This window comes from Vicia villosa, linkage group LG4 (assembly GCF_029867415.1).
Source record: "Vicia villosa cultivar HV-30 ecotype Madison, WI linkage group LG4, Vvil1.0, whole genome shotgun sequence".
Taxonomy (NCBI): domain Eukaryota; kingdom Viridiplantae; phylum Streptophyta; class Magnoliopsida; order Fabales; family Fabaceae; genus Vicia; species Vicia villosa.
The window spans coordinates 34,342,120-34,360,738 of NC_081183.1; the positions used below are offsets into that span (position 1 = coordinate 34,342,120).

Sequence of the window (18,619 nt, forward strand, 5' to 3'; positions counted from 1 at the left end):
ATTTATTTACCCAACAACTAGTTCAACATCAATGCACCAAACAAATCGAGATGGACATACATTTTATGCGTGGAAAGGTGGCTCGCGGCCAGGTACAGTCTTACATGTTCCTTCCTGCTATCAAATTGCTGACATCTTCACCAAAGGAGTTTCGTTGCAACTCTTGATGATTTTCGTGATAGTCTTAACATTCGTCAACTCTCTATTACAACTACGAGGGTGTATTAGACTATTATTATATTAGATCATAATTGTACATATATCTATTTATAAAATAGTAATGATTATATAAGAGACTATTTATGAAAATTCTTATTGTATATAACATTAATCAAATCAATGGAAAAGGCATGACCTCTGATTCTTACAATAACAAAATTCATATTATTTCAAACATAAAATCTTTTTGTTACAAAGCCTGAATTAACGAAACACAAGAATTACACTAATCTTCTCATGTTTCCGTCAAAAGTCAAATTCATAATTTTTTAAGTTATTATTTTGTCTATCGTGTGTTTTGTTTAGTAAGATATATCATGACTCTATTTTAAAATCACACCTTTAAAAAATTCGAAAAAAAACTCAGAAGGAAGCATCTTCCTCGAGAAAATCTGGAAAAAAAATCAAATATAATTTTTAAAAAAAATTAAAAAGAATGAGTCTATCAATTTAATTGGTAGGGGCAATTAAGCCTTCAAAAAACTTTGATAATAATTAAAAGAAATGTTTCAAAGAGTGATAGTTTAGTATATGATTTTGAGGGTGTTAGCTTGATATATTATTTGAAAAGTGGATATATTGGTCAAAATTCTAATAAGGGGTCATATCATGTTGTAGTTTTTGCTAGGAAAAGTCAATTATTTCAAGCCTAGTAATAAGATGGGCCTATCAAAACATCATGTCCCCACCCAGAGAAAACATTTCAGCAAGAATGTCACAATACTCCCTCCTATCAGTCGACATAAGGCCAATGTTAATTTATGTAACATTTTACTGATCTGGCTTAATTATTAAACTGTCTATTTTTCAGCAAAAAAGTCACAATACTCACTCCTATCATTATTTACTTCATATACTATAATAAAAATATTAAAATATATTATAATTATTTATTATAGATCCAATCATATTCCACCCTTTGAATCTTGAATCAAAATTATGATATATAATTTGATTTTAGTTATTGTAGAAGTTGTTTTCACTTTCTTACTTCCTCAACCAAAAAAAAAAAACAATAGTAACCAATTAATGGTAAAAACTCACTTTAATTCAATATTTATTACATTATATGGAACAAATCCTTGAACAACATTTTGTCGCTTGATCATGTATACATTTATGTTCTAAACGAACACTTACAAAGTACACAAATCAAAAGAAAAAAAATACAAATAATAAAACACATATAATAAATCAGAAACACAGAAAAATAATAATTTTGGTACAACCAAGATTGTAGGCATCCTCCAAAACTCCATGTTATAACACCATAATCACTTCACTTAAGCACTTAAGCACTTATGCACTTAAGCACTTATGCACTTAAGTACTTAGGCAGAAGTAGATAACTTTCCACCCTTGAGTGGCTTAACAACCTCCCATGTGAAATCAGCATCATCTCTACCAAAATGTCCATATGCAGCTGTCTTCAAAAACCTACTATTCCCACCCCTCAAAAGATCAAGGTTGATTGAGATCATTCCAGGCCTAAAATCAAAGGTTTCCTTCACAATGCTAAGGATTTCCTTATCAGGGATCTTTCCGGTACCGTAAGAATCGACGAAAACCGACAATGGCTCGGGCACACCGATGGCATAGGAAACTTGCACAAGACACCTCCTAGCAAGTCCATTAGCAACAATACTCTTAGCAGCTTGTCTAACAATGTAGGCTCCACTTCTGTCAACCTTGGTTGGGTCTTTCCCTGAGAAAGCACCACCACCATGTGCACCCCAACCACCGTAAGTATCGATAATGATCTTGCGGCCGGTTAGCCCCGCGTCACCGTGAGGTCCACCGATGACGAAACGGCCTGAAGGGTTCAAGTGGAAGATTGTTTTCTCATCAAGGTACTTCTCAGGGATCACAGGCTTGATCACATGCTCTTTCAAATCAGCTGCAATTTCATCATTGGTCACAGTTTCATCGTGCTGTGTCGAGATAAGGACAGTGTGGACACGGATTGGAACCATGGCACCCTTGTCATTGTAATACTCAACAGTCACTTGTGTTTTCCCATCAGGCCTCAACCAAGGGCAAGTCCCGTTCTTGCGAACCTCGGTGAGCTTTGCGCCCAACTTGGTCGCAAGAACGTGACTAAGAGGCATAAACTCCGGGGTCTCATCGGTAGCGTACCCGAACATGTGACCTTGATCACCCGCACCAATTTCCTCAGGTCTTTTGGTCAAATGGCCATGGACACCTTGAGCAATATCAGGACTCTGTTGTTCGATGTTAACAAGGACTTTACAGTTATCAGCATCAAGACCAACATCATCTGAAACAAAACCTATGTTCCTGCAAGTATTACGGACAATTTTCTCATAATCAACATTGGCTTTTGTTGTGATCTCGCCAAAAACCATAACCATGTTGGTCTTTGTGCAAGTCTCACATGCAACTTTGCTGTCTGGATCTTGCTCAAGGCAAGCGTCTAGTACAGCATCGGAGATCTGGTCGCAGAGCTTGTCAGGGTGTCCCTCGTTCACTGATTCAGATGTGAATAGGAATGTTTCTGTTGCCATCTCTAATTAGAACCTGAAAAAAAATATAAACAGTATAATAATTAGGCCAGATCTAGAAGACCAAAAAAATTATTGTAAAATTTGAGATAATTTCAAGTCACAAATGTATATCAAGTAATTTATACAATCTTACCAGATCTATATCTAGAAACAAGAAACTTAAAAGAAATAATAAATAGAAGAAATAGAAGAGAAATGCTACCTAAGAAAAAGGTAGGTGTATGAGAGAGAAGTGGAAGCTTGAATATGGTTATTAAGTCTGATCAAGCTGTGCGAGTCCAAAGGGAAGACTAAGGTATGAATTTATAGGAAAAAGAAACAGAGGTTGTTGAAAGAGTGGTAAATGACTGAAAAGCCCCTTGAATCAAGATCTGGGATTAGATTCATTTTTCATTATTATAGCTATTGATTCACGTTCTTATTTGATGTGTGCTGGTAAAATGAAGGGTTGAGATTGGATCTGGAGATGGATCTTAAGTCTTAACGGTGTGGGAGGCGTCGGTGGTAGTTGAGATGAATCGTATCATGGACACCACAACTCATATGACACTATCACGCGTTTATGGTGTGGGGCCCGTTTCTACCGCATTTCCAACCATGATACTTGTTGTTGTTGGTTTTTGAATCTTTATTGATTACACACTCTCATGCCACTTTCTAATAATTAATCTAAACTAAGCTTTAAATTATTTTGTTCCCTTCAGTTTTATAATTAACACTCTCACAATTTTATATAAATTAAAATATTGTATAAATGATAGAGAGAGCAATATTCTTATCAAAATATTTTTATTGTTTATTGGTAGATATGTCTTTATCAAAAATTCAATATAGAAGATACTTAATCGAAAATAATATAAGTAGTAGTAATTAGAAAATACAATTGAAAAATAACTAGTATTATGTAAAAAAAATTCAAATATCAATTTTATTTCAAAAAAATTAGTTTGCAAGTAGGTCACTTAATTTATGATAAAATGGGTATTTAATTTTTATTTATCTTAAATCGTTTTAGATTTTTTATACATATTATTAAGAATAGTTTTACAAAACTTTTATTAATGGTATTGAAAAACAACATTTAAAATATTAAACTATAAAATAATAAATATTTAAAAATATAAAAATATATTATTAATAATTTATTAATATTGTAAAATGACATATAGCTAAAGCAATTTATAAAAAAAAATTAAATTAGTTCTACATATCTTCTTAGTTATAAACACTTATTGTGAAAACAATTGCTCGTAAAATATTTTATTTTTAAATTATAAAATGTACTTTTATTACATAATTATTAAATAAATTAATATTTTTAATTTAAATGTATACTTGCTAAAATAAAAGTACAGATGCATGATAATTTAAGTTGATGGGGTTGTCGGAGGGTTTAGAATTTGTGGTGACTAGGACAAATTTACGTTGGTGAGAAGTCTTGTTTTATAGGTGTTTTTCTGAGTTGAGAGCGAATTCATGAGGGCGAGAAGTTTTGTATTTGGTGGTATTTTGTGGTGTATTTATAATGTCTTTTCTCAACCTAAGAGTTGAGATATTTATAAGGGCCTATGGGTATCGACTTAGGTTTTCTCGAAAATAATAACTGTTCACCTTATTAATGGTAGTGGACCACTGAATCCCTATTTGCTAGAGAGACATGAGTTATTTCCTTAACTCCTTTTCTACACTATCTTTGACCAAGACACGTCACTTCCTACGTTTTCCTATCTTGGATGAGTGGGATGTGCCGCAGGCAATGTCAACCACTCACGAGCGATGTGATCTCGTTGCCCCTTGTGAGTCCTCACAAATATATTACTACATGGTCCCTCAAGCATAAGGGCTAGGTAAAGAGAGAGATGCTTAATTTACTTTGTATCGGTGAAGCCTAGGCCTTTAGCGATGCGCTTAGGTGAGTCTATCAGACGAGACTCTAAGTACCTTGGGCAAGGCAATTGGATAAGTCTCTTGGGCTAGACTTCAGTCGAATCCCTCAAGCGAGACATTAAGTTGAGTCTATCTGACGAGACTCTAAGGACCCTCACGTGAGGCGATTGGATAAGTGTCTCGGGCTAGACTTCAGTCTAGTCCCCATAGCGACACTTTAAGTTGAGTCTCTCAAGACAGACTTCAATCGAGTCCCTTGTGCGAGACTTTAAGTTGAGTCTCTCCGGCCAGACTTTAGGCAAGTCCCTCAAACAAGACTTTAAGTTAAGTCTCTCGGCCTAGAATGTAAGTTGAGTTTGTCTGATGAGACTCTTGGTCCTTCAGGCTAGGTGTTTAGAGCAGTCGGTCTGACGAGATTCTAAGTCCCTCATGAGACGCGTTTAAAGGAGGTGATCCATCTATAGCCCATTCGTGTTGCCCACGATGGCAACAAGGATCTTCTAATTGATGTCTAACACCGCGTATTGCCTTAAGAAGAGGTAAGGATTTCCCTGTAGAAATCTAACATATTGATTTTGTTTTAAGAGGCAACAAGGATCTTCCTGTGAAAGTCTATGTGTATATTTTATTATATTCTTTGTATGATATTTATTTTAATTTATATATCATAAAAAAATAAAATATTATTCATTTATAAATATTATTTTGACAAAATATATTTTATCGTATTCTTTGTATAATATTTCTTTACGAATGCAATTTCATGTATACCATTCTTTATCTTATAAGAAGTATTTTTATGTATCAAATTATAAATTTATTTAGACTATTATAAATTTTTTATGGTAATGTATGAACGATAAAACCTAGGTTGTCAATAGCGCGCTATATCGGTGTAGCGTAGCGGTAGAGGACCTTGCCGTGACGCTTTTAGGTTGTTGGAACCTATTTTTAGTATTTATGTATGTTGTCGAAAACTATTTTAGTATTTATGTTTTTATATTAAATATTTGCCTTGATTTTTAAAAGCTCACATTAGCGGTCATCCCGCTATTCCGCTATAGCATTTGGGAGGTCCGGCGCTACGCGCCGCTATCTAGATTAACAACCTAAGATAAAACACAAAATTATATATTTTTCTCTATATATATGTATGACTCAATAATTTTTTTTTAAAAAAAATTAAACCAACCAAAACAACTCAAATCACATTAATTTGATTTGGTTTGATTCGGTTTTATTTTTGAAAATTAATCAAACCAAATCACATTTTTTTCTTATGAATCAAATGATTTTTTTACGTAAAAACCGTCCAAACCGCGTCAGAATACCTACTTGTCTTTTTATATTATCGGAATACCTACTTAGACATAGTGATATTAGAAACTACATTTCAACGTATAAAAGAAAACTTAATGGTAATTATACGGTGTGAAATTGATGTCGGTTGTCATGTGTCACGTGTAGTACAAGAATAATAGAGCGAATTTTAGAATAAAACAAATTATTTGGTAAGTGCCTCAAGCTTTTCTACTCGGCTAAAATAAATAACACAAATAATATATATACTTGTATATTATGATAATTTCATGTCTCTTCACTAGGGAAAAAAATTTAAAATGTTTGGAGGAGTCTATGACCTCCTTGCATGCTTATGTGGCTAAGAAAAATACTCCTTCAATCTTAGTCATATTTATCAATTTCACATATATTAAAAATTATAAATGGTACTAGCTCACAATATTTATTATATTTATTTACAACCTAAAAATATTTTTTTAAATAAAAAAGAAAAAAAAAGTCAGAGACACAAATCCAATTCTAAAAATAAAATAAAATAAATAAATAAATAAATAAAAGAGTTAAATATGTTTTTAGTTTCTATAAAATTATCAGATTTTATTTTTTATCCCTATAAAAAAAGATATATTTTATTCCTTATAAAATTATTATCCATAGTTTTAGTCTTGTTGTTAAACTAATGTGTGTTGATAAATGATTGTTTTGCAAACATGTTTAGAGTGTTATAAAAAAATTTTTAAAAAAATTCAAAATTTAATTTTTAAGTCGAAATTTTTATTACTTTTATCATTATTTTTTGAAATTTAAAAATTCATATTTAATTCTTCTCATTTTAAAAAATTCTAAAATTTGATAAATAAAATTTGACAGTATTTTAAACATGTAAAAAAAATTATTCAAAAATTTAAGGGTTAAATGATAATTAAACAATTTTTAAAATTTTAGAAAATTACAAAGACTAAAATTGTATTTATAAAAAATTTATAGGAACTAAAATATGTCATTTTTTTAATAAAAATTAAAAATAAATTTTAAAAAATTTATAAGAACTAAAAACTTGTTTAACCTTAAATAAACACAAAGAATTTCTTATATTAAAGACATTTATCATTTGTGATAATACTTGAAATCCCGTATGACCTACTTTTTTTCTTCTTTATCTTAAAGATCTCTTCTATAGAATCAAATCCTATACACTTAAGCTAGAAAGAATAAGCAAATATTTGATAGCATTGAGAAAAATTGACATAAAAAATATTAACAAATATAATCACAGCACAAGAACCCCAAGAACGTAACATAGAAATTCTAAGAAGAAAAATCACAACCATAATCAAATTATAATCAGATAATAATACTGTGTGAAAATTCTTACGACATATAATTTACCTTCAATCATTTTGAGGCTCCCAATACACCACACCCCCAAATTAAATATTTAACTATATCTCACAAACTCTAACATAAGAGTATAAGATAATAAAAAAAGTTAAATACACATATAAAGTATTTTTGACTTATGCATTTTATAATGAAGAACTTGAATCCATTATATAATTTTGAACTCTATCTTCCTTGACAAAACTAAGTGATGTGAGACTTCTTCAACATTGTATTTTCAACCAATACTAACAATCTCCATCTTAATTAAATACACCAGCTTTCACTTATTTACTAACAATCATAGTTCAAAAGAACTATCATACTCTACCATAAAGAATATAGTCAATTGAACCTACACCACTTAGATAATTTTCACACTGTCTTCAATGACAACCATCGTTCAAAAACTAACTACATCAAAAGAAGAATATATTTCACTTGAATTAAACCGCTCCAAGAATTTTCGCATGTCAAAAATCAAGTTGAAAACTTATGGTGCAACTTCCATGTTGACAAGAAGTTCTTCAACCACCTACATAATATTATGGTACACCTTCCATTATTGTTAATCAATGCTCATGTACGAACCACTAACTAACATTTTGTGTAATCTTGATTGTATCAACGTATCTTTTACTTGAATTTCTACATGTCAAAAACAAGTCTTCTATTAATTTTCTCCAACCCAAGCCGCAAAACGAAACTTATGACTGCAACTCAAAATCTCTTTCATAACGCCACCCTTATTTTTTGATGTGGAATATCATAAACACGTAGCATACTAAGAGCTCCTATAGTCGAATCAGAATAAAAATATTGATACCGGTTGTTGTAAAAAAAACAACATATAAAAAATTAATAGACACGATCACAAACACTAATTTAAGGTGAATGTGTGGATGAGTATTCAACCCCACCCCCCCCCCCCCCCCCCCCCCCCCACAACTTTTGATACCTTTGAAATGAATTTCTTTAAAATATGTTAAGCACTACTAAATATCTTTTTAAATTGGTTTTTCTTATCAACAGTTATGCCAATGACCGTGGCATTTAGCCTGACCCAAATCATTTTCGCCCACTATAAGGAAGTTTTATTTTAACCATTGATATATTTTTAATTAATCAAAATAATTACTTCTCATTTTATATTCTTCTTCTTCTTCTTTATTATTTTCAAACCATCTTCGAAACCCAAATCTAAAAAAAAATTGATGATGATGAACAGTGAAAAGAAATTTAAATTTCTAAAAATAAAAATAAGAATAAGAAGACAAAACTCAGATTAAAAAAAAAATAGATCTAAAAAAATTCTCCATCTTCCATCATCTATCTTCCACCAGTTCCACCGCATGTCATTCCTTCATTGTTCTTCATAATAAAAAATGAAACTCTTGTTTGACACAGTTTCAAAACATATTAACGTGTTTCAAAAAAATTTAAGGAAGATGAATAACCTTATATACAGGTTAAACAAATCTGGAAAAAAGATTAATTCAAACCTAAAATAAATACATTTTCATATCTAATCTTTCTCTTTTGGGTTAAAATCTCTTCTCTTCATGTTGGAAGATTTTCTATCTTGAGTTAAAATCTCTATTTTTCTGTTAAAATGTCTTCCTTTGAATCGAAAGATTTTATTATTTTTAAGAAAAAAACCACAAAAGAGTTTTTAAATAGAATCATTCGTGTCTCAAAGTAAGCTTTAATCTCCAATGAAAGATGGAGTTCAACCAAAAATTCAAAGAGTACATGCAAGTACAACAATCACTTTCTTCATCTTTTTCTTCTTCTTCTTCTTTAAACAATCATATTCTTCATATTTTTATCTTCAAAACCCATATTTAAAAAAAAACAAATCCAAGTAATTCAATTTTTGACAAAAATACAAAGGATAAGAATTTTTTACAAATACGATTTTTTGGCAAAATGAATCACAGTACATGCAAGTACAGTGACCCATATATGTTTTGGTCCTTTAATAGAACAAAATTGTAAAAAGCACTTCCGTCAGCATTTGACCTTTGCCAAAGAGACATATTGGTATACAACTAAGCATCACGCTACATATCCGAAAGAAAAATAACTAATAGTAATGAATAGTGAAGAAAGTATGGAAAAAAATCTAAAACTCAATGAATATTGAATGGTGTAGAAAAATGTAAAAGAAAATAATTGATAATGGTAAATAGTAAAGAAAAACTTGTAATGAAGTAATTGATGATGCCAACCCCTCTCCTAGGTATGCAGTCTCCCTACTATATGCTTTGTCATCAACTTCCTGACTAAAAATTTCTTAAGGCTTTTGGTTGTGCTTGTTATCCATATCTTATGCCTTTTTCTCCCCACAAGTTCAACTTTCATTCTCAAGAGTCCATCTTCCTGGGATGCTCATCAAGTCATAAAGGCTACAAATGCCTAACTTCTAATGGCAAAGTCTATATTTATAAGGATGTTATCCTTCATTAGTCCAAATTTCCTTTTACCACTCTCTTTCAAACTCAGCCCTCCCTTTCCATACCTTACACTACCTCATCCTCAATTTTTCCTATGGTTCCTCTTATCCCTTCTGCTTCTGCATCTTCCAAATCTTCACCTACTCTTTCCACTATCTCCCCTCGCTTATCATCATCTAGATCATCTCCTACCATATCATCTTCAAGTATATTACCTAACACTAAATCAAATCATGAAAACCCCTCTCTTCCCTCACTGCCTAAACCAAAACTCTCTTTTCCCTCATTTCCTCAAAATTCCTCTTCTATATCCATGTAATCACCTATTCCCTCTAACCCCCATGCTCTACCTTTCCTACATCCTTAAAACACATGCAATGGCCACATGGAGAAAATTTGGAATAGTCTAAACAATATTGCATCCAATGTTTCTCATCACTGAACTTGAATCCTCTTCTTACAATATGACTATGAAGGATTCTAAGTGATTGGCAGCCATGAATGAGGAATATTTAGCCATGATGAGTAATCAAACTTGGAATCTTACTCATCTACCATCTAACAAGCATAAAATTGGTATAAATAGGTGTTTAGGATTATACAAAATCTCGATGGAAATGTGAGTAAGTACAAATCCATGTTAGTGGAAAAGGGTTTCCACCAACAACATGGCTATGACTTTACTAAAACCTCCTCCCCCGTAGTCAAGCATGTAACTGCCAGAGTTGTTTTGCCCATTTCCATTTCTTAAGGTTGGCATGTCATTCAACTTGATATGAACAATACCTTCCTAAATTGCATCCTAGAAGAGGAAGTTTATATTCCCCAACCTCATGGACTTGAAAATGTCGACTCAAATATAGTTTACAAATTAAACAATGCCCTGTATGGCCTGAAGCAGGTGCTCAGGACCTGGGTTAAGAAACTAACTCAGGTACTCAAAGGTTTTTGTTGTATATCCAGTAGACGTAACCCCTTTCTTTTCCCTATTGTTACTTCTACATACACCATCTTCATGCTTGTGTATGTATATGACATTATTGTCACCGAAACTCCTCCATTCACATTTAACAACTCATCACCAAACTTCACTCTTAGTTTGCTCTGAAGCAGCTTGGCAGTCTTGAGTATTTATTGGGTATTAAATTCACTCATCTTAAAGATAACTCTCTATTTTTGTCTCAAGCCAAGGTCTTAAAGACCTACTCTCTAAGGATAATATTTCAAATGCAAAAGTGTTTCCTAGTCCTATGATCTCAAATTTGAAACTCTCTAAACATGGCACTGACTTTATGACTGAACCCACATTCTACATGTTCATAATGGCCATATCCATGTTCATATTGGGTACTCTGTATTATGGCAATATCCATGTTCATATTGTAACACCCCATATTTTCATTATTTGATTTAAATTGGAATTAAATTATTTATTTGAAATTATTTGGCATTTGATTGGATTTAATTGAAGAATTATGGAAAAAAGGTTATTGGGCTTGATGTGGTGTTAGTAATGAGGGGGTGTTATGTTAGTAAAGCCCTTTACTAAATTAAAATCTATTTTTCATAAAAATAAGGAATTGAGGAAAAAAGGAAAATAGATGTGGAAGAGGAGCAGAAGAGTAGAAGTGCTGATACGTGAAAGAGGAACAGAAGAGGAAGAGGGCTAATCAAGATCCTTGGCTAAGGTAAGGGGGGACTCTTCCGGTTAATATCTTTTATCGTATCATAGATAATAGGACTGATTTAGATGCATTGTTTGTGTCAATTGGTTATATGATGGATTGGGGTTTTGGGATGATTTTGAGGGGAATTGTATGATTTGATGAATTGTATGATTATATGATTGTTATGATGATTAAATGATCCTCTTTGTGTGTTATATTTGTGTTATAACATGTATGTGGCTGATATGGTGGTAATTGAGGTTCACAACATAACTTGGTTTGGTTTTGGGGATTTTGGGATGAATCCCGTAATGCTGTCAATCGATGTGAGATCTCTGGTTTTTGCCAGTTCGCGCCGCGAAGGTGGGTGCGCGCCGCGAAGGCGTAACTTTTCTCGTTCCGCGCCGCGAACCTGTGTTTGCGCCGCGAAGGCGTGTTTTCTATCCGTTACGCGCCGCGAACTGTGGGTGGCGCCGCGTGCTGTAGCGATAATTGTTTTCTTTGAAAAATGTAAAGATGTGTAACTTTCAACCCGTAAGTCCGTTTTAGACGCCGTTTTGGACGTTGTTCCTTAAATTGAATGCTCTACCACATGAAATGAGTAAAACAATAATAACTTAATTTTATTTTAAAAAGTATCATTTTCTTCAAATGTGGTTTATCCTGGTTTTGCATAGTTGATGAGGTGCAATGGTTGTGGTGTGCATAATTGAATATGTGCAATGATGTATGTTATGATAATGTGGTTGCTTCTGTTAATTGTGCAAATGGGTGTTGTTCATGGTAGATATGGTTATCATGTGTTTTGATGAATGATGAGGTAAATACTCTGTCGTTGATGAGTTGCTTGTTGTACTTGGTACACGATTGTGAGGGGTGTTATTGTTGTTGCACTGTGATGAATGATTTACCTGTTATGATGTTGTGGTTGTAATTGGTGTTTGTTATACATATATTGTTGATGTAAAATATGTATTTTATTATGGTTGAGAAATAGCATAACTATGTATGGCTATTGATTATTGTGGTGGTTGATGATTATGACATTTGGTTGATTTATGTGGGTGATGAGCATGTTATGGTTGATACATGAATTCATAATCATTATGTGGCTGATCCTTGACGATGGTGGATCAGTGGTAGCTAATTCCCATTGTGTGGAATTAGTGAGTGGGTGTTGCCGTATCCTTGACGATGGTGGATCGGTGAGTTGGGTTATCCCAGATTTTGGTACCACATGCATATAGTTGCATTTGCATTAGGCTACTTGTGTTATTATAACATGAAGGGAAGATTGTCCAGTGTTATAATATGCGATGATTGTGTAATGGTTATGATTTATTTGGATGAATTATGGTGTTGTCTCTTGGTAGTGTATTCTATTTGTTGTTGTGTGTGGATGAGTACTTTCTGACAATCTGAATATAATGAAATTGGATGAATAATGTGACTATGATGTGTTATTGTTTATGATTCGATAACATTTGTTAATTGTGAATGAGACTCACCCTTACTTTGATGATTTCAGATTGGCGAGTAGCGGCTTTTGGCTTTGGTGAGGATAGCTCATAGGCCAGTTTGCTTAAGTATAGTGTCGGTGTCATGCTCTGATATTGTAACACTGGGGGAACGCTAGTTTAGAGTTGATGATGATACTCTATTTTGTTATTATTGGAGTAATTTGTGAGATATTGCATAGATGATGTTATGCTTATCTGTTGATTAATGTTCCGCTGTATAGAAACATGATTTTGTTAAATGGATGATTTGCCCCTAAGTGAAGCATGACAACTGATTTATGATAAAATTGTTATAATTGGAATTGTGGCACCCTTGTTTTCATGTTTTACTCTGAATTATTTTATAAATTTTCGCGGGGTTTAGAAGGGTGTTACAATAGTGGTATCAGAGCAGGTCGGTCCGTCCGGCCAATTGTTGAGTCAGTTGAGTTGCACGACGGTTGAATACTGTCGGCATTTTTATTCCTTGGTATGCGACATGTGAGTGAATCACTGTCGGTACTTGGTTGTTTGTTGCAGGTGTGGGATTGAAACAAGTGGGGGAGAAGCTTCGCTTCTCGGTTATGTTTCAGTTGTAAGAAGATTGATTCAGTAGGCTGTTGTTGGCAACAATGCAAGCATTGTTGGAGTTTGTTGTTTCCCGAATTGCAGGTGACTTGGAATTAAGACTTCACTGGGAATTGAGTTGGAACATCTTGAAGGAAGATGATTAGAGGTAGTTGACAATTATTGTAAGAGAAGAAAATTGGAAAGTTGCGATGTGTCAGCTCTACTGGTGTACTGCAAAGATGTCAGTTGAGTAGCCTTACGTCTCGGAAGAGATTCAGCTGCAAGTTTGCAAAGAGGATTGCTGTCGTAATGTTCCAGAAATCGCACTTTGGCGATAGGAAGTGTTGCTCAAGTTATAAGAATGTTTGGAAGTAAAGAGATATGATAAGGGGCTGTTTGGAATGTGATAGAGTTGAAGAGAATGAGTTTTGGAGAGAGATTTTCGTAAGCAAAACGCATGAAAATTGCTGAATAGCTGCGGAACTTTGAAAATTCATAACTGGAGTTCTGGACATCCGATTTGAGTTCCGTTTGAAGCGTCGGAAAGCTAACGAGATGAACTTCGTTATAAAAATGGTTGCAGCAGTTGTAACATAATTAATTGTGACAGGATGATGTTGGAAAGAGGTGAAGTTGCGGTTACGCGTGCTCTTAGAACTAGACTTGTTTGTTGGTACGGCACGGGATGTCAGTGTCAGTGTTGAATGGATCGAAGGAATAATCAGAAGGTTGTTGAGGAGTAATTTTAAGAATTGAATTTAACAATTGAGGAGTTTTGGATATATCGTATAGAGTGTCGCTGCATGATGTCAGTGTTGCATTTTCGGGCAACGATTGGAAAATTCATATCTTGAGTTCCGAGTGTCGGATTAATGTGTCGTTTGAACCTATGAAGAGGAGAGATTATGTTCTACATTATGGGAGAGTTATAAATACAGTAGAGGTGATCCTATAAGGAGATATTCTGAATTCAGTTAAGGAAGCGTGAAATTTGTTGAATAGGAATGCCTACTACCGTGATTATTTGAAACGAAGTTGAGTAAGACATGTTGTTGATGAATAAGTCGATGAGATATTTGGTAATAAAGATGATTTGAGTACCGATGGAGTTTAGTGAGGATTGAATTAGTAGCAAAGATGGAATAAACTTTAGAACTCTTGGAGCCGTATTTGTGATGGCAGAGTAACGATAAGTATAACAGAGGAATTTTAGAGGATTTCTGACACCTATTGAATATGAGGAAGACTTTGTTGAGATGTCGAGTGGGATGATATTTGGGCACGAAGGATGTCATAGAATTTGGAGTAAAACCACGAGTTACGAGTGTTGTGTTACTGCGTTGCAAGTCTTTAAATATGTCGGTGCTAATGATGAATGAGTTGGATTGAATTGGACAATTTTGAGACTTGAGTTGGTATGTGAAGGCACTTCTAATAGTGTTAGATTGAGTATGCTAGAAGATGACTAGTGGTATTCTTAACGAGATTAGAAAAGGTCAGGAAGATGACGTTTAGTTGATCGATAGGTTGAGACTTGACGTTGATTTGTGTAACTGATGTTTTGAGCTTCGGAATAATATTCTAGAAGAAGGACACTATAGTGAATTATTGAACTATGACGATGTTAATGAGTTTGAGTGCAAACCCGGAAAGGACACTGTTATGTAGTAACAACGATTTATGCTTAAATATGATTTTTAACTATCTATTGACAAATTGAGGACTTGATCACCCTTAATCTCTTGTTGGTAGTAGACGGAAATCATATAAATGAGATGAACTTGTTTCGTTACCTTAATGGTATAAGATGTGATGAATACTAAGCCGTGAAGAATAATCACTCACTATGTTGTGTGGACTTATGAAAAAGTGAATATGAAAGAGTGCAACATGGTGGATGATGACTTAAGACGGGAAATCAGAGTCACGCAGCGAAAGTGTGATGTGGAGTAGTGTTATGAGTACTACTCGCGGGAAGTAAGGAATTAATGTGTCGGAAGCCTACATAGAGAATATGTGTTGATCTATATGTTGGATTTAGAATCCAGTGGATGTAGGGATGTCGTGTCGAAGAATTATAACTCTTTTGAATAATTGCCGAGATGATGAATATGTTATTACGGTTGTACGTAGTTAACGAGTATGTAATTGGCGAAATTAAAACGAAGAGTTGATGTTATATGATGTTGTAATAATTTTGTTTCGTTGTTAAGGTGGTATTGTGGATTCCAGATATAATGAGGAATTACACTCTATGAAGGACGGAGTTGATTTGATTCTTAGTAGAGAGCGTGACTCAGTTGAGCTATCTTGTAAGCGATGGTATATTGAAGCCGATGAGTGTGTACTTGTTCTGATGGTTAGGATGTTTAAATAGAGGAAGTAAATCAGGAATTGGTTTTCGTTGGATGCGAGTAAGGATTGCTAAATGGTAGATTAGTACCATGAATGATGAAGAATGATTCTTGAAACGAATGAGTAAAGAGAGTCGGAATCGGGTAAAACTCAGAAATCTATTTGGTATAGATGATTGTGATGAGTAGTCAGAGTAGTGCGGAAAAAGCGGAATGTAACGTGTTGGATAATTACTGGTGTGATTTAAGAGGAGTCAGATAATTGGAATTCAATGGTATAGGAATATGAGTATTGAGTTTCTTGAAGGAAGCGGTTGGTGAAAAGTGTAAGTATTACCTTATCGCTCAGATGGAAAAGCGTGTCTAAGGTTGGTATGTTCGGTAGAAGGGATCCATTACTGTATTGTTGATCAAGTGTGATCATACTATAGATTGTGTAATTGTATTGCTCGGCTGTTGAGCGTATTGTATAGGTTGTACCCCAACGTTCTATTGTTGTTAACCTTTTGGAGATATAGCGAGTGATATACTTTTGGATAGTCAAATGTGACGCAAGAACTGGGATTTGAATGTATGAAACATGTTTCCTGTTGGTTATGTCAGATGGATTTTTGAGGATTGACTGATGGAAATGTTACAAGGGAACTGGAGAGTCGGATGAAGGGCTCTATCCGGGACTTTTCACTTGAAGTATGTTTTTGAGGACGAAAACTCTTTTAGTGGGGGAGAGTTGTAACACCCCATATTTTCATTATTTGATTTAAATTGGAATTAAATTATTTATTTGAAATTATTTGGCATTTGATTGGATTTAATTGAAGAATTATGGAAAAAAGGTTATTGGGCTTGATGTGGTGTTAGTAATGAGGGGGTGTTATGTTAGTAAAGCCCTTTACTAAATTAAAATCTATTTTTCATAAAAATAAGGAATTGAGGAAAAAAGGAAAATAGATGTGGAAGAGGAGCAGAAGAGTAGAAGTGCTGATACGTGAAAGAGGAACAGAAGAGGAAGAGGGCTAATCAAGATCCTTGGCTAAGGTAAGGGGGGACTCTTCCGGTTAATATCTTTTATCGTATCATAGATAATAGGACTGATTTAGATGCATTGTTTGTGTCAATTGGTTATATGATGGATTGGGGTTTTGGGATGATTTTGAGGGGAATTGTATGATTTGATGAATTGTATGATTATATGATTGTTATGATGATTAAATGATCCTCTTTGTGTGTTATATTTGTGTTATAACATGTATGTGGCTGATATGGTGGTAATTGAGGTTCACAACATAACTTGGTTTGGTTTTGGGGATTTTGGGATGAATCCCGTAATGCTGTCAATCGATGTGAGATCTCTGGTTTTTGCCAGTTCGCGCCGCGAAGGTGGGTGCGCGCCGCGAAGGCGTAACTTTTCTCGTTCCGCGCCGCGAACCTGTGTTTGCGCCGCGAAGGCGTGTTTTCTATCCGTTACGCGCCGCGAACTGTGGGTGGCGCCGCGTGCTGTAGCGATAATTGTTTTCTTTGAAAAATGTAAAGATGTGTAACTTTCAAACCGTAAGTCCGTTTTAGACGCCGTTTTGGACGTTGTTCCTTAAATTGAATGCTCTACCACATGAAATGAGTAAAACAATAATAACTTAATTTTATTTTAAAAAGTATCATTTTCTTCAAATGTGGTTTATCCTGGTTTTGCATAGTTGATGAGGTGCAATGGTTGTGGTGTGCATAATTGAATATGTGCAATGATGTATGTTATGATAATGTGGTTGCTTCTGTTAATTGTGCAAATGGGTGTTGTTCATGGTAGATATGGTTATCATGTGTTTTGATGAATGATGAGGTAAATACTCTGTCGTTGATGAGTTGCTTGTTGTACTTGGTACACGATTGTGAGGGGTGTTATTGTTGTTGCACTGTGATGAATGATTTACCTGTTATGATGTTGTGGTTGTAATTGGTGTTTGTTATACATATATTGTTGATGTAAAATATGTATTTTATTATGGTTGAGAAATAGCATAACTGTGTATGGCTATTGATTATTGTGGTGGTTGATGATTATGACATTTGGTTGATTTATGTGGGTGATGAGCATGTTATGGTTGATACATGCATTCATAATCATTATGTGGCTGATCCTTGACGATGGTGGATCAGTGGTAGCTAATTCCCATTGTGTGGAATTAGTGAGTGGGTGTTGCCGTATCCTTGACGATGGTGGATCGGTGAGTTGGGTTATCCCAGATTTTGGTACCACATGCATATAGTTGCATTTGCATTAGGCTACTTGTGTTATTATAACATGAAGGGAAGATTGTCCAGTGTTATAATATGCGATGATTGTGTAATGGTTATGATTTATTTGGATGAATTATGGTGTTGTCTCTTGGTAGTGTATTCTATTTGTTGTTGTGTGTGGATGAGTACTTTCTGACAATCTGAATATAATGAAATTGGATGAATAATGTGACTATGATGTGTTATTGTTTATGATTCGATAACATTTGTTAATTGTGAATGAGACTCACCCTTACTTTGATGATTTCAGATTGGCGAGTAGCGGCTTTTGGCTTTGGTGAGGATAGCTCATAGGCCAGTTTGCTTAAGTATAGTGTCGGTGTCATGCTCTGATATTGTAACACTGGGGGAACGCTAGTTTAGAGTTGATGATGATACTCTATTTTGTTATTATTGGAGTAATTTGTGAGATATTGCATAGATGATGTTATGCTTATCTGTTGATTAATGTTCCGCTGTATAGAA

At 34.0% G+C, this 18,619-nt stretch overlaps 1 protein-coding gene across 1 annotated transcript; it reads right to left on the bottom strand.

Annotated features, from left to right (window-relative positions):
• Window positions 1-1,263: 1,263 nt before the first annotated feature.
• On the bottom strand, window positions 1,264-3,102 carry LOC131594699 (S-adenosylmethionine synthase). Its single transcript, XM_058866892.1, has 2 exons — window positions 2,947-3,102; window positions 1,264-2,757 (listed from the first exon to the last, which is right to left on the bottom strand). The coding sequence occupies exon 2, from the start codon at window positions 2,742-2,744 to the stop codon at window positions 1,551-1,553; it is 1,194 nt and encodes a 397-aa protein (XP_058722875.1). The 5' UTR covers window positions 2,745-2,757; window positions 2,947-3,102; the 3' UTR covers window positions 1,264-1,550.
• Window positions 3,103-18,619: the final 15,517 nt, after the last annotated feature.